This window comes from Neoarius graeffei, chromosome 22 (genome assembly GCF_027579695.1).
Source record: "Neoarius graeffei isolate fNeoGra1 chromosome 22, fNeoGra1.pri, whole genome shotgun sequence".
NCBI classification, from domain to species: domain Eukaryota; kingdom Metazoa; phylum Chordata; class Actinopteri; order Siluriformes; family Ariidae; genus Neoarius; species Neoarius graeffei.
Window position 1 is genome coordinate 14,721,930 of NC_083590.1, and position 15,921 is coordinate 14,737,850.

At 43.2% G+C, this 15,921-nt stretch overlaps 1 protein-coding gene across 2 annotated transcripts in view; it reads right to left on the reverse strand.

Annotated features, from left to right (window-relative positions):
• Positions 1-37: 37 nt before the first annotated feature.
• LOC132870676 (microtubule-associated serine/threonine-protein kinase 1-like) overlaps positions 38-15,921 on the reverse strand; it is a 52,424-nt gene continuing 36,540 nt past the window's right edge. Inside the window, exons 21-29 of one of the 2 annotated variants that reach the window (XR_009651169.1) lie at positions 15,160-15,314; positions 14,828-15,069; positions 14,306-14,500; positions 12,103-12,332; positions 11,890-12,012; positions 11,659-11,795; positions 8,939-9,105; positions 3,415-6,841; positions 38-3,071 (exon numbers count right to left, since the gene is read on the reverse strand). Coding sequence is in view for 1 of the 2 variants with exons in the window: in XM_060904442.1 (XP_060760425.1) it covers positions 5,538-6,841; positions 8,939-9,105; positions 11,659-11,795; positions 11,890-12,012; positions 12,103-12,332; positions 14,306-14,500; positions 14,828-15,069; positions 15,160-15,314 (2,553 nt within the window). In the remaining variant the exon portion in view is untranslated. Of the gene's footprint in view, positions 6,842-8,938; positions 9,106-11,658; positions 11,796-11,889; positions 12,013-12,102; positions 12,333-14,305; positions 14,501-14,827; positions 15,070-15,159; positions 15,315-15,921 lie in introns of both variants that reach the window. The other variant, XM_060904442.1, reaches the window with a different exon arrangement.

A 15,921-nucleotide genomic window follows, 5' to 3' on the forward strand; every position in this document is an offset into this window, starting at 1 on the left:
GCCTGAGGGAAATGAAATTTAAAAAAACCATGTAAACTACAAATAAATAAACTTAAAAAAAAGCATTCCATTCTTGCATAAAATGTTTAAAGGAAAAATCCATTAAATCTGTGGAAAGGATCGGAGTATGAACATGCTACTCGATTACAGCAAACAACAACAAAACGATCATAAAACCCGACATGTAAACAAACGAAAACTGGTATTGCAGGGGTCCAAGCACTTTGGCCAGCAGGTGGCGATGTCCTGAAAGTCGGTATTAGGTGGAAACGTTTCTAGAAGCATGAGATGTGCCAATTCTTCCCACACAAACTTAGCGAACAACTCAGAAACAACCTGTGGCCATTTTCGGAAAAAAAATTTGATGTAAAAACACATTTTCAAGGATCTGCTCGGCTCATCAACATCCGACACTTTTTATATCACTGTACAGTGCAGATTAGTCGAGGAGCTAAAATTACAGCTCCTAAAACACGCAGAGCCTCGTCAGCTGGTCACTTCTGCTTGGACCCCTTTAAATATCGGAGATAAATAAAGTGCATTCTTTACAGTGGTATTTATTCCATAACGACAAAGTGGAAAACAATGAACGCCAACATGAATCTAGACACTCAAACAGCTCTCTCTCTCTCTCTCACACACACACACACACACACACACCATCTACGACAGGAGTTCATCAAACACACCATCACAGAGCAGAGCACAACACAGTACCTTAGGAAGTCTGCTGAAACTAAATGAAATGTGAGCATGTGTCGAAGTGGTTCATGTGATATACTGTGAGTGAATTTGTTCGATATTATCATTGTATACATTTTAACCTTTTAAAAATTGTGTTTCACTTAGGCAGATCGTTGATACAAATCTGAAGCATTTTGTGTCTTGTGTCTGTCAGAGAAAGAAATCTCACCATTCTCTTCAGTAACCATTTCGGGAAGTTTAAAAAAAACCTTTCTGCTCAGATCAGAAATAATGTTATACAGTTTATTTCCCAAATCTAATAACCCGTGTAACTAGCCGTCATGGTAAAAGATATGACAAATGATTGTGATCGGAAAATGTAAAATCGCTGCTACGCTTAAGATTTTGAAATAGACGGAAAAAAAAGAAATGCCACATTATCAGCTTTCGATCATCCTTTATCACATCGTTTTTATCTACAGTACAACTCGGACAAATTTTTGTGAGATCTTGTCCTTTATTTATTTTGCAAGTCTAAACTATGCCGAGGTTTATCCTCAACTGTTAAGGCTTGGATTTGAATGTGCACGGGATAAAAACATCTGCCAAAAATATCATTGTAAAATATTAAAGGGGCCATTTGTAATTTTTTCGTGCACTCTAATATTTGTGAATCTAGTCGCAAGACAAGCTGGATTTGCTGAACATAGTGCAAGTTAAAAAAAAAAAAGTTTTGGGAAAACAGGAGTAGCTAAAGAGGACTGTTTGACCTAGGGTTGGGGCTAATTTCTGGGCCAGAAAAAAAAAAATGAACAGAAGTCTAGTGAGCTCCAGCATGGCTCAGTTTGGATGATTAAAGGATTAAAAGCTTTGTCCACTAGGGAGCAGTTTAGAGCTGAAGCACGCCTCAGGAATCCTGAAACATGCCGAAGTCACGTGGTATTCCAAGGTAAACCGTGCAGTTGGAGGACGGTGACAAGGTTTTGATATTGATGTTGTATAATAAGGCTGATGTAAGCTTTAAACTTTACAAACTGCACTGTTAAACGTCCACAGACGTGAGAGCATGATGTAAAATGGACACACTCCAGCATCGAGTGACATGATGGAACATTCCGGAGGTCAACTAAAATGTTGGGCGATACTCGGTGTAAACAAGCAAATCTGAACATTATTTGCCACTTACTAACTGTCGGAAATCGCACACACACACACACACACACACACACACACACACACACACACACACGGTATAAAATGTAGTCAAGTAAGAAACAGGAAAGAAAAAGGTGTCAAAGCAACTTGGTGAAATTAGACACAGGAGAAAGCTCTCATTGCATATGTAGGAAGAGTTTAACCCACAAACACACACACTAACTCATGTTGAAGTTGTTCTAATATCTCTCCCCCCTCCATGTTCAGTGTTTAAAGCCCCAGAGAACTAAAATCTGCCGTTCTAACTGAGGGAAATAATCAGCGCATGGGCTGGAGTGATAGTGTACTGGTTCCTGTGATTGAGCTGTTACTATAGAAACGATAACATTCAAACTAGCACACTGATTAAAGACGTGCACTACTGTCAGAGTTGCCGCTGTAGGAAATAAATCAACACTTTGACCAATCAGAATTCTGAATCCAACAGCGCTGTGGTGTAAAATGAGGTTAATGCTGGTTTGGTGGCCACCGTCTGAAGTACAAACTGTGATTAATGGGGTAAATGATGTGAAGTGGGCGGGGCTAATCTCACCAATCACAAGGCTGCTGTCAGTTTGTCCGGCCCACACTGATTACATTCCGACTATGAGTCCATACTTCAACTGTCTGTATTCAGAGCAGCCAATAATAAAAGCAAACCCTTGAGGAGAAAGCAGACTTTACATAGAGAAAGGCTATCTTCACGAGAGAGAGAGAGAGAGAGAGAGAGAGAGAGAGAGAGAGCTAACCTTCGAGAGAGAGAGAGCTAACCTTCGAGAGAGAAAGCTAACCTTCAAGAGACAGAGACAGCTAACCTTCGAGGGAGAGAGCCTACCTTAAGAGAGAAAGAGAAAGCTAATCTGAGAGAAAAAGCCTGCCTGAGATTGAGAGAGAGAGAGAGAGAAAGACAGCTAACCTTCGAGAGAGAGACAGCTAACCTTCATGAGAGAAAGCTAAACTTCAAGAGAGAGCGCTAACCTTCAAGAGAGAGAGCACTAACCTTCGAGAGAGAGAGCACTAACCTTCGAGAGAGAGAGACAGCTAACCTTCGAGAGAGAGACAGTTAATCTTCGAGAGAGAGCTAATCTTAGAGAGAGAGCGCTAACCTTCAAGAGACAGATAAAGCTAACCTTCGAGGGAGAGAGCCTACTTTAAGAGAGAAAGAGAAAGCTAATCTGAGAGAAAAAGCCTACCTTCGAGAGAGAGAGAGAGAGAGAGACAGCTAACCTTCATGAGAGAAAGCTAATCTTCGAGAGAGAGAGAGCACTAACCTTCGAGAGAGAGAGCGCTAACCTTCGAGAGAGAGAGCGCTAACCTTCGAGAGAGAGAGCGCTAACCTTCGAGAGACAGAGACAGCTAACCTTTGAGGGAGAGAGCCTACCTTAAGAGAGAAAGAGAAAGCTAATCTGAGAGAAAAAGCCTACCTGAGAGAGAGAGAGAGAGAAAGACAGCTAACCTTCGAGAGAGAGACAGCTAACCTTCATGAGACAAAGCTAAACTTCAAGAGAGAGCGCTAACCTTCGAGAGAGCGCTAACCTTCGAGAGAGAGAGAGAGAGAGAGAGAGAGAGAGAGAGAGAGACAGCTAACCTTCAAGAGAGAGAGATAGTTAATCTTCGAGAGAGAGCTAATCTTAGAGAGAGAGAGCACTAACCTTCGAGAGACAGATACAGCTAACCTTCGAGGGAGAGAGCCTACCTTAAGAGAGAAAGAGAAAGCTAATCTGAGAGAAAAAGCCTACCTTCGCGCGAGAGAGAGACAGCTAACCTTCATGAGAGACAGCTAACCTTCGAGAGAGAGCGCTAACCTTCGAGAGAGAGCGCTAACCTTCGAGAGAGAGAGAGAGAGAGCGCTAACCTTCGAGAGAGAGAGCGCTAACCTTCGAGAGAGAGACAGCACTAACCTTCGAGAGAGAGAGAGAGAGAGAGAGCGCTAACCTTTGAGAGAGAGAGCGCTAACCTTCGAGAGAGAGACAGCACTAACCTTCGAGAGAGAGACAGCACTAACCTTCAAGAGAGAGACAGCACTAACCTTCGAGAGAGAGACAGCGCTAACCTTCGAGAGAGAGACAGCGCTAACCTTCGAGAGAGAGAGACAGCGCTAACCTTCAAGAGAGAGACAGCGCTAACCTTCGAGAGAGAGAGACAGCGCTAACCTTCGAGAGAGAGAGACAGCGCTAACCTTCAAGAGAGAGACAGCACTAACCTTCAAGAGAGAGACAGCTAATCTTCAAGAGAAAGCTAATCTTAGAAAGAGAGACAGCTAACCTTCATGAGAAAGCTAACCTGAGCGAGAGAGAGACTACCTTTACGAGAGAAAGACAACTTTAGAGAGAAAAAGTCTACCTTAGATCGAGAGAGAGCCTATATTTGAGAGAAAGAAAGCTAACCTTAGAGAGAGAGAGAGAGAGAGAGAGAGAGAGAGAGAACGCTCACATACTAAAAGTGTACCTTCTGTGATCGCTCTATAATTGAGAGTGTTGGTAAATGAAAGATTGAACAATTCTTATTTTTGGGAGTCTCAACCAAGGGGCGGTCAAAGAAGCCTGAATGAAGCTAATTAGAATATTAGGCCACACCCACTTGGACATTAGTTTGATACAACACTTATCTGTGATGTCATACAAACATTTGTAATATTTATTCCACATTCTCTGGGACATTAAACACTTCATTTACACCTTACACACTTCTGTGTCTACTGCTGCTGTGAAGGAAACGGATTCAGCGCAAGCCGGGAAAGCTGCTGGACCAATCACGTGTTTCCGACTGTAAGTACTGAAATAAAGCACTGCGCCCGTTCCACCGCATCAGCAAACCTCAGATTGCGTATTGTGCATCTTCAAGTATGGTGATATATATATTTATTTATTTATTTGCCATTTTGTTATAGGAGAGATGATTGACAGGTTCTGCCACCTATTCAAGTCAAGAGCATTTGATATGACATCACTGACATGCTGTTGCTATAGAGACCGGGCAGTTATGACGATCAGATGTGTACAGTGTTCACTAGCATCAGGTCTTTGCGTAGTATTTTTTTTTTAAATATCGTATTCTCTATTAATTTATTTTCTATTCACAATGTCTAACATGCAGCTACACATACAGCTCTTTTTATGCGATGCGCTAATCTGGTGTTACAGTTACATTAAAGCTGCAGTACATAACTTTTTAAATAAATAGAGTTCAATATTCAGTACGTTTAGCAAACTATTTCACGACGTAGCTACATTTGCTAGATAGCGAACCGTTTTCCAACTGATGTCACATGATCAAATTTGCTTACTAAGACTGGCTTAATAATCTAGCTTAAGCTCCACCCCTTATTGAACTTAACAGTAAATTAGTTTTTCTGACTCAGGTCAAAGGTCATCACGGCCTAATACCACAACCCTGGGCATTACTTCAATACTACATGAATGTAAACAGACATGTTCCTCGCTACTACTGATGTTACAAAATGTTCTGTGAATCCTGAAAAAGTTACATACTACAGCTTTAAAAACCATCTATACACATATATGCATCTAATGATGACGGACTGAGAGCACCTTTTTTTTATTTTGGATAAGTGTTGATTTGGTGGCTGTGGAAGTATTAGATCATCGCTTCAGTATCGCTTACTTCACGTCTCCCTCCAAACGTTACAAACAGGAAGTTCAGGAATGCTTGTTCGAGCTCTTTGATTTGGAGGATCCTGGTCCAGGCCACGTTCCCGTCGCTATGCGCCAGGCTGCGGACGAGGCCTCGGATTTTCCCAGCGTCCCAGCCCGCTTATCCTCACTCGTTTTGGTGCTCGAGTCCTTCCCTTTTCCTCCGTCCTGTGATCCGAGCTTCATGGGTCCGAGCACGGTTTTGGCCACGCTGGTGAGCTGAGTGACGAAGCTTGAGCGGTCGCCGGGGGAGACTGTTCGGGATTTGCCAGTGCTGGGAGATGAACTGGAAGGAGATGGAGAAGCCGGGCTTTCCTCCAAAACCTCCAACTGAGAGCGCTCGTCTCTGAGGGTTCGGATAGACCCGGAATGGACTGATCTCTTTACCGCTTTGGATTTCACTTGGAGCACACCTCCGTCCGTCGCTGGAGGTGCTGGAGCTTTAGCCTTGCACTCACCACCTGTGCTCCTGACTTCCACTCGAACCTCGATGGTTTGCTGAGGTTTCACACACTTCCCCAGATCCACAAGGCCAGATTTCGCTTTTGAGTCATTCTCCCATGCTGCTTTTCCTTTCTCTCGCCCTTTCCCAGGCTCAGTCTTCTGCTCTGGTGTTTTCAGCACAACGGCTTCTGTGCTCAGTAATGGCGTCTTTCCTCCAGGTTTTTCTCTCACGTCTGAGACTGGATCCTGCATGGCCGGGCTCTTTGACACCATTTTGTCTTGCTTTGCAGGTTCACACTTCACCATAGTCGTGGCTTTGATAGAATCCTGGGTTTTCGGAGAACTCGTTGTCCCTGGTCCTTCATACAGTTTGTCTTTCTTGCTCAGTGCCGAGTCAGGCCCGGAAGGCGAGTCCGGCTTGTTTGCTGGCTGGAGCGTCTCTGCGAGCATGTTTTCGCCTTCGATTTCCAGCAGGCTTTGCAGAATGCGATATTCCTCCACGCCGTGTTTCCTCAGGCCACCTTTTTTCTCTGCTGACGATGGAAAAGAGGCAAATGATGGAGGAGAGGGTGGAGCCGGCTTCTCGGTTGACTGCACCCGTGTGAGCAGAGGCGAGCGGGGCCGTGTTATTGGCGGCGACGAGTGCAGCTTGGCAGGGAAAGCGGGCGTGGCGCTGGGCGTGCTCGGTGAGGGAGTGTGTGCCAGCGGGGACAGAGGGACACTCCCGGCTGACTTACAGCGAGACGAGCGGAACTGGCGCTGCAGTTTAGGGGACAGGCCATGCAGAGAGCTCGGGCGCATGTGATGCGACGTAGCTGGAGAGTTCGGAGTGGAAGATGCCGGGGAGCTGCTCTGTGATGACATGCCTGAAGAAGGAGAGACACAAAGAGAGAGAGAGAGAGAGATACAAGGGAGAGGGGGAGGAGAAAGAGATGGGGGTGGGGTTTAGTTAATGACAGGTTAGTGTCAGGTTAATAGCCAGGTTAATTATGTGGATTATGTGTTTCGTTATTATGTTAATATCAATAGTAATAATTAATGGCTACTAAATTAATACTGGGAAATAACACAGCTGGGTTAATATGAATGTTTTGACATGAACATTTATTCATTTGGCAGAGGCTTTCATCCAAACAGACTCACGTCTCAGCTGAGTAGATAACCAGAATAGGATAAAAAAATAAAATTAAAAAAACATAGTAATATTAGATTAATAGTGAGGTTACTACATAATGGGTTAACAGTCAAAGAACATGCTAAATGTTAATAATTTGTGCCAGTGTGATATTGGGTCAGAAGTCCGGTGAAATATTGGGTTAATATCAAAAATAATTTTATCATTGGCCAGGCTTGTAGTACTCGAGTCCGACTCATGCCCTAATTTTAAGGACTCGTGACTTGACTTGGACTTGAGCACTGATGACTCGGACTCGTGCATTAACTGCATTCGGACTCGTAAATTGGAGACGAAGACTCGGATGGATTTTCTTCTTTATTTTTTGTAACATGCCGTAAGATATTTATACCTACATTAATTTTTGTACTAATTTTGTGCAAGAGAATGCACATTCACCTGTTCATACATCATGTTCAGGAACAAACTAACGTTAATGGCGCTAAAATGCCTGGAGAGAACGCCGCTAGGATTGTCCACTTTGCTTATACAGACTTCTCATGCAGTGGGAAAAAATGCACTGCTATGTGTTCTATACCGTTTGTAGAAGAACTATCGAGAAGATGACGGGGACAACCTCGAACTTCAATCGTCATTTGGCGAGACTCCACCCAGAGAAGGAAGTGACACGCTATGTTCACTGCACTGTTGATAGTGGGCGTGGCTTGCATGCTGAGTGATGAACTAGCTAGTGTTAACCCTCTCTCATGTTACTTGCCCTGTTAGTGGGCGGGGCTTGCTGAGCGATGAACAAGCTTTTTATCTGTAGCCTGTTAACTAAAATGGTGCAGTCGAGCAGGAACGTTAGACCAACACAGTAGCAGAGACGCTTTCACATAAAGGCAGCAACAGCCACCGTCAAATGATGCGGGTGGAGTCTTGTTCTCGGACTTGAACACTGGGGACTCGAGACTGGACTCAGACTCGAGGTTTAGTGACTCCACTACAACACTGTCATTGGGTGAGAAGTTTAAAATTGACATAATATAAGGATAATACAAGTTTAAAGTCAAGGTAATATCTTGTTAAATTAAGTAAATAGTCATTTATAGTTAGATTACTACCAGTTTAATACCCAGTTAATACAAGTTTATTCTTTTGTTAATATTGGGTTAACAATCATTAATAACTATTAATGATTATTGGGTTATTATGTGTAAAATACTGGGTTTAATGTGTTAATATTAATAACAATTAGATAGTGTATGGGTTACTAATACTAATTATTAGTTTGCCTTACTAACACTGGATTAACAGTCTGGTTAATATTATTGTTAACGTGAATAATAATTTATATTAAATATTTCAGTGTTGGATCAATACGAGGCCACAGAGAGACCACACGAACAATTACCACAACAAAGCAAACCATCAAGATTTATTTTTAACAAGTCCTTACTATCCAAAAGAGAGAAAAAGAAAAAAAATCAGAAACTTTAAGAGCTTTTATATTTCAGTGTTGCGTCTCTTCACTTTGGCTTTTCTAACTGAACAGTGTGTCTTGTTAATCAGCGTGAGTTAAATTACGATATAGAAACGCTCCAAGTATTGTGAATAACCAAAGCTGAAAAATAACCGACGTTTACAGAGTCGGCTTCAATTGACTTATTACTCAAATCAGTAAACAGTAGAATGTGTGTGTGTGTGTGTGTGTGTGTGTGTGTGTGTGTGTGTGTGTGTGTGTGTGAGTGAGAAGGGTTTCAGTCTTCCAGGTCATTCTGAACCTCGAGCAGTGTGGTAGTAGTGCACTCACAAATACATCTTTGAGATTACAGTACGAGTCACTGACCGAGGTGGGCGGAGTCAGGGGGTGAGCGGGCATACAGGCCGTGAGTGGGAGAGCCAGGGAGACTGTCACCGGATGACAGAGAGCGATTCAGGGAGGAAAGACTGCGGCTGGTGTGAAGCAGGTTCGACTGCTTAGTGATCTTACGGAACAAAGAGCTTCGCTTCTTACTGCGAGAGAGAGAGAGAGAGAGAGAGAGAGAATAGGATGGGAAAGAGAAAAGAAAAGGGTGAGAATGTAAAGTATTATCACAGAATTCATACCTAAAGCCTTCAGTGTCAATATAATGTTATAGCTAAACTTGATATAGCTAAAACTTTTTTTTTTTTAAACAACCCTAAATCAGAAAAAGTTTGGACAGTATGTTGAAATTGACACTAAACCTGAAAATCATTTTTAAACCATCTTTATTTTTTCAAAATAACAGTCACCAACCCAACCCGATACCATGACACACCCTGAGTTTTGGACTTGTTCCTGCTAACAGTCTGGATGGTCCTTTTCCTTTTTGGTTCGGCGCAAACAGCATCCATTTCTTACAAAAAGGACCTGGAATACTGATTCATCTGACCACAATACATGTTCCCACTGTGTGATGGTCCATCCCAGACGCTTCCGAGCCCAGAGAATTCGACAGCGCTTCTGGACACAGTTAACGCAAGGCTCCCTTTTTCCACAGTAAGGATTTAAAGGAGAACTGAAGGCAAAGTTTTTATTATCAAAATTCTATTTCTCATTTTATTAAATATAGAAATGCATTTTTGATCGCTATTTTGTCGCTGCTATAGCAAGTTATGAGTGTTTGAAATATGCTCTGTAATATATCAGTCCATATGGCAAAGCAATAGCCGTAAACGAGGTTCGTTGAGACCTGTGCGAGACATCGTAGGACGGAAGTAAAACGTACAGCGGAAATCAAAGTCACCAACATCTGCCAACGTTGTCAAAAGACGCGTGCGCCCTCTTTCAAATGCTGACGTAATCAAGCTGGAAGTTTTGTTTGTTTTGATAGCAATCAGGAAAGTTTGAAAAAAGTAGACAGCAATCATCATTTAAACTCGTTTTTGTACAATATTTCATTTGGAAAACAGTTTTCAAAATGGCGGCACTGACACCTGGCTGACACTTCATGTTTTGAAGTCTCACACAAGTTTCGTGAAGATCGCGCGGATAAGCGACGCCTGCAGTGGACCAAACGAACTAAATTCAACACGGCTAAAAACTGAATAGGCCGATAAGTACAATATTTAATTGCAATTAGTTGCCAATACGAGTCACGATATACAGTAAGGTGATTAAAACCGAAAACGTAACTGAATAACACGTTAATTAAGAAATAAAGCAAGTTTAAAAATGACTTCCGTCCCCCTTTAACTGGTGTTTGTGGATGTAATTCTGTAATGTAGCTTGATAAAGGTTTTCCAAAGTAATCCCCAGTCTGGCTGCACGGTGGTGTAGTGGTTAGCACTGTCGCCCCACAGCAAGAGGGTCCGGGTTTGAGCCCCGTGGCCGGCGAGGGCCTTTCTGTGCGGAGTTTGCATGTTCTCCCCGTGTCTGCGTGGGTTTCCTCCGGGTGCTCCGGTTTCCCCCACAGTCCAAAGACATGCAGGTTAGGTTAACTGGTGACTCTAAATTGACCGTAGGTGTGAATGTGAGTGTGAATGGTTGTCTGTGTCTATGTGTCAGCCCTGTGATGACCTGGCGACTTGTCCAGGGTGTAACCCCGCCTTTCGCCCGTAGTCAGCTGGGATAGGCTCCAGCTTGCCTGCGACCCTGTAGAACAGGATAAAGCATCCAGAGATGAGATGAGATGAGATGAGATGAGAATCCCCAGCCCATCCCCAATGATGGTTCTTGATTCAGTGCCGTCTGAGGGATCAGAGATCACAGGGGGGTTCAGATTAGGCTTGAGCTCTTTGCCTTTTACGCACTGAAACTCCTCCAGATTCCTTGAATTGTTTAATGATGTGTGGCAGCGGGGGCATGGTGAAGCACCGGTCTGTGACAGGAGAGCGGAGTCAGGGAAGGTAAGTGGCAGAATCACTGCACCTGACATCAATTAACCTGTGTTTGTGTGTGTCTTCCCAGTGACCGGGCCCTACTTAAGGACGGAGAGTGAGAGCAGAGGAGCTCATCCCCAAACTAGACGCCGGTTGTGTGTGTGTGTGTCTGTTTGGTGTCAAATTGTTCACTGAAAAGTGTGGCAATAAAGCCCTATTTTGAACCTGATCTCCGTCCTGCCGTCCTCTGTGCTCCACCCACCCATACTGAACTGTTACAATATGATATTATTATAGGCCTTTCCTGGATACTGATTTTGTCCCAAATAATGATTACAGTCACCTGCTGACATCACTTGTTTCAAATCACATCATTATTTAAATTTTTATCTCATTACTAGCCCTAAATCGCCTTCGTCCTAACCTTTTTTGGAATGTGTTAAAGGCCTGAAATGCAGGAATGGATGGATATTAACAAATGAAATGAAGCTGACCAACAAAACATGAAATATCTTGAGTTCATTCATTCTGTCTGTAATGAAATACAAGTCAAAGTCAGTTTAAAAAAATCAGTGCTTTCGTTTTTTTAATTTGCATTTTCCACACTGTCCCGACCTTTTCTGATTTGGGGTTCTCATTTTAGTGAAAATTCAATTTACAGCCAAGCAATGCAAAAAGTAACATCAAATAGCTGATGTAGAAACGTAGTGAGGGGCGGGTCACCTCTCCTGTCCCTCCTTAGTGATGGATTTCTTGTTGCGTCGTGCCATCTTGGCCCTGGAGCTGGGCTTTCGTGCCGGTCCGATCTTAATGGACGTGTTCTCAAAAGGAGTTGTGGTCACGGTCACTTTATTCCCACTCTGAGCACAAAACAAAGTTGTTGTTTTTTTTAATGAGAGTTCTATTTAAACAATTCAGCAACATGAAGCAGATGTTCCTTTCAGGCTCCTGTACCTTCAGAATGAGCTCCACCACTTCTGTATGAACCAGCCCATGCACAGACTCTCCATTCACATGCGTGATGAGGTCACCAGCACACAGACCCGCTTCCTGGGCGGGGCCTCCACACTCCACATGCTGTGATTAGAAGGCAGAAACCGTAATCATTTTTAATGAAGAGGCAAAGCGAAGTGTGTGTTGGTGTTTCAGTGTGTGAGACGGTCTTACCCAGACCATATGGTGGACGCTGTAGACGTTGGTGTCCCCCATGTAGACTCGGATGGCGCGCAGCGTGAAACCGTACCGCTTCCCCGAGCGCTGGATGGTGATGGGAGAGCGCAGAGTGCTGATAGAAGGAGAGTAATCCCGGCTGGGGGATGAGTCACGGGACGACGGATTGGATGATATGGAGCGGGGGGACATGGGGCTGGCTAGTGGGGACGTCCCATGCTGCTCCACTATAGAAAGAACAGTTTAAAATGCATAAGAGAAATACGTACATAAATAAGAAAGAAACAAAAGAAGTAAGGAAGAAAGTGAGAATATAAAATAAAAACATAAAAGAAATAAACAGGAAGAAACTAAAAAGTATCAAAAGAAAGAATATAAAAGAAATAGTAAATAAATACATCCTCTTGCAAAAAGTATTCATCCACCCTGGTGTTTGTCCTGCTTTGTTGCATTACAAGCTGGAATTAAAATGGATTTCTGGAGAGTTAGCACCATTTGATTTACACAACATGCCGACCACTTTAAAGCTGAAAATGGTTTATTTATTGTGACACAAACAATAATTAAGATGGAAAAACAGAAATCTGGAGTGTGCATAAGTATTCACCCCCTTCATACTGTATGAAACCCCTAAATAAGAGCTGGTCCAACCAATTCACTTCATAAGTCACATAATTAGTTGATTAAGATCCACCTGTGTGCAATCAAAGTGTCACATGATCTGTCACGTAATGTCTATATAAATCAACCTGTTCTGGAAGGACCCTGACTCTGCAACACTACTAAGCAAGCAACATGAAAACCAAGGAGCCTCCAAACAGGTCAGAGACAAAGTTGTGGAGAAGTATAGATCAGGGTTGGGTTATAAAAAAAAAAAATCCCAAACTTTGAATATCCCAGAGAGCACCATTAAATCCATTATAGCAAAATGGAAAGAATATGGCACCACTACAAACCTGACAAGAGAAGGCACTAAAACTCACAGACTGGGCAAGGAGGGCATTAATCAGAGATGCAACAAAGACATCAAAGATAACACTGAAGGAGCTGCAAAGATCCACAGCGGAGATGGGAGTATCTGTCCGTAGGACCATTTTAAGCCGTACACTCCACAGAGTGGGTGGGGCTTTATGGAAGAGTGGCAAGAAAAAAGCCGTTGATTAAGAAAACACGTTTGGAGTTTACCCAACAGCATGTGGCAGACTCCCCAAACACATGGAAGAAGATTCTCTGGTCAGATGAGACTAAAATTGATATTTTTGGCCATCATGGGAAACGCCATGTGTGGCGCAAACCCAACACCCTGAGAACACCATTCCTACAGTGAAGCATGGGGGTGGCAGCATGATGCTGTGGGGATGTTTTTCATCTGCAGGGACAGGAAAACTGGTCAGCACTGAAGGAAAGATGGATTGCACTAAATACAGGGCAATTCTGGAGGAAAACCTGTTTGAGTCGGCCAGAGGTTTGAGACTGGGACAAAGGTTCATGTTCCAGCAGGACAATGACCCTAAACATACTGCTAAAGCTACACTGGAGTGGTTTAAAGGGAAACATTTTAAATGTCTTGGAATGGCCTAATCAAAGCCCAGACCTCAATCCAACTGAGAATCTGTGGCATAAATTGAAGATTGCTGTACACCAACGCAACTCAACTAACTTGAAGGAGTTGGAGCAGTTTTGCCTTGAGGAATGGGCAAAAATCCCAGTGGCTAGATGTTCGAAGCTAATAGAGACATACGCCAAGAGACTTGCAGCTGTAATTGCAACAAAAGGTGGTGCTACAAAGTATTGACTTGGGGGCGGGGGGTGAATACCTATGCACACTCCAGATTTCTGTTTTTTCTTCTTAATTATTGCTTGTGTCACAAGAAAATAATTTTCACCTTTAAAGTGGCAGGCGTGTTGTATAAATCAAATGGTGCTAACGCTCCAAAAATCCATTTTGATTCCAGCTTGTAACGCGACAAAACAGGACAAATAACAAGGGGGATGAATACTTTTGCAAGACACTGTAAATAGGAAAGAAAGAATATAAAATAACTATAAAGAATAGAAACAAAATAAGTCAAGAAAGAAATGAAGAAACAAAAATAAAAATGAAAGAAATAATGAACAAGCCATTTTAATAGAATTGTAATAATAATAAAATGTGTGATGTAGTGTAAGGTTAGTGTCCCCTGCTGGTTGGATTTCTGACCTGCAGGTATAATGACGGATAACGCTGAAGCAGAGGCGGACTTTATGACCTTGGTGCCGGAGCGGGTCACAGTTTGTTTCTCTCCATCAGCAGGCAGCTGCTGATGTCGTGCTCTTCGCAGAACCACGTCACTCGGGGCTCTAGGTCCAAACGGTGCTGACGTCGCAGCCGCGTCAGCAGGTTTCAGGATTTTATCTGTAAAAATGTCCAGGTATACAGCAGCATGAGGAGCAGGAGGAGGAAGGGGTGGTGATCTATTTCACAGAATTTAACTACATTCCACATCAAAAAAATTACTTTATCATCTGCGACGGCAAAGTCGGTTTTCTGAAAGCCGTACAGCGTAAGCCAAGTTAGCTGTTAGTGGAAAGTGTATTTATTTTTATACGATGTTCACTTTGCCATAGAAACAGCTATTTTTCAGCAGCTCTGAGAAAACGCCAGATGGCGAACGCCTCATGTTGGTGACTGTTGCCTTGAAGACTAATATTTTTATTCAAACCTGTGTAACGCCTCACACACCTAAACCTTGTGCTGCAATGGAGGACTCGGCCACGCCCACACCTGAGCCAGCTGCCATCGTAGCGCCCTCTAGTGATGTCCCTCTTGTTTTGACTGGCGCGTGTCGAGTGTGTGTGTCTGTGTCTGTCTCGAGAGGAGAGGAGACACGGTGTGTGTCCATGAGAGCAGAGAAACGGCGGCGGATACCAGGGGGACTGTAGTCAGACTCGGTGAAGGAGTACTCTGAGCAGGACAGGCGCTTCCTACACACACACACACATGCAATACCCTCAGTCACCAGGAGAACGAATGGACAAGGGATCGTTTGTACGCATTTTAAACCCTCCACTCACATCTCAGGAGAACCCGTCCTCCATGATTTGTCTCTCAGAGTGAAGCTGCCCAGGCTCTCTCTCTTCGCTCGGTCCTCCCGATGACCTCTCGGCTCCCTGCGGGTCACCACGGACTTGTGCTCCAGCTGGGACAGTTGCTCCATGCTGCTGTACACCTACACACGAGGCCGAATATGAATAAACACTTCACGTAATCCTGATTGACTTATACTATAGAAATGAGTAGAACGAGTTGTAGACAGGAAGCAAAGTAAGGAAGGATGAGTGTCAAGGAGGAGAAGAAGGAAGACATGGAAAACAAATACAATTATTCTATCCACATTCACTGGATATGAGCAATCGTGCGCTCTGATTGGCTACTCTCCTACCAGGATATCAGCTCATATACCGTGAGTAGAGAAAAACAAAATGGCGGAGCATGTTCCTGAACCAACCGAGGACGAAATAAAAACTCTACTCGAAAACAAAACTTCAAAAAATTATCAAGTATTTCAAAGAAACAGAAATAGCTAAAAGATTATAGTTTCTTCCCCCCAATAGCGCCTGTTCCACACTCCAGCCCAGCTGGTGGTGCTAATGCACCTTTAAGTTGGTTTGCCATGCGCCCAAAAAGGAAAAAAAAACCTAAAGAAGAAGAAAGAAAAAAAAACCCAAATACAAAACAATATTTCATTCCATTTCATGGAATGAAAGTATTTGATGGTACGAATGTATCTTTTTTAATTTCTCAAGAATTATTTTTATAGCCATTTTTACAATTTG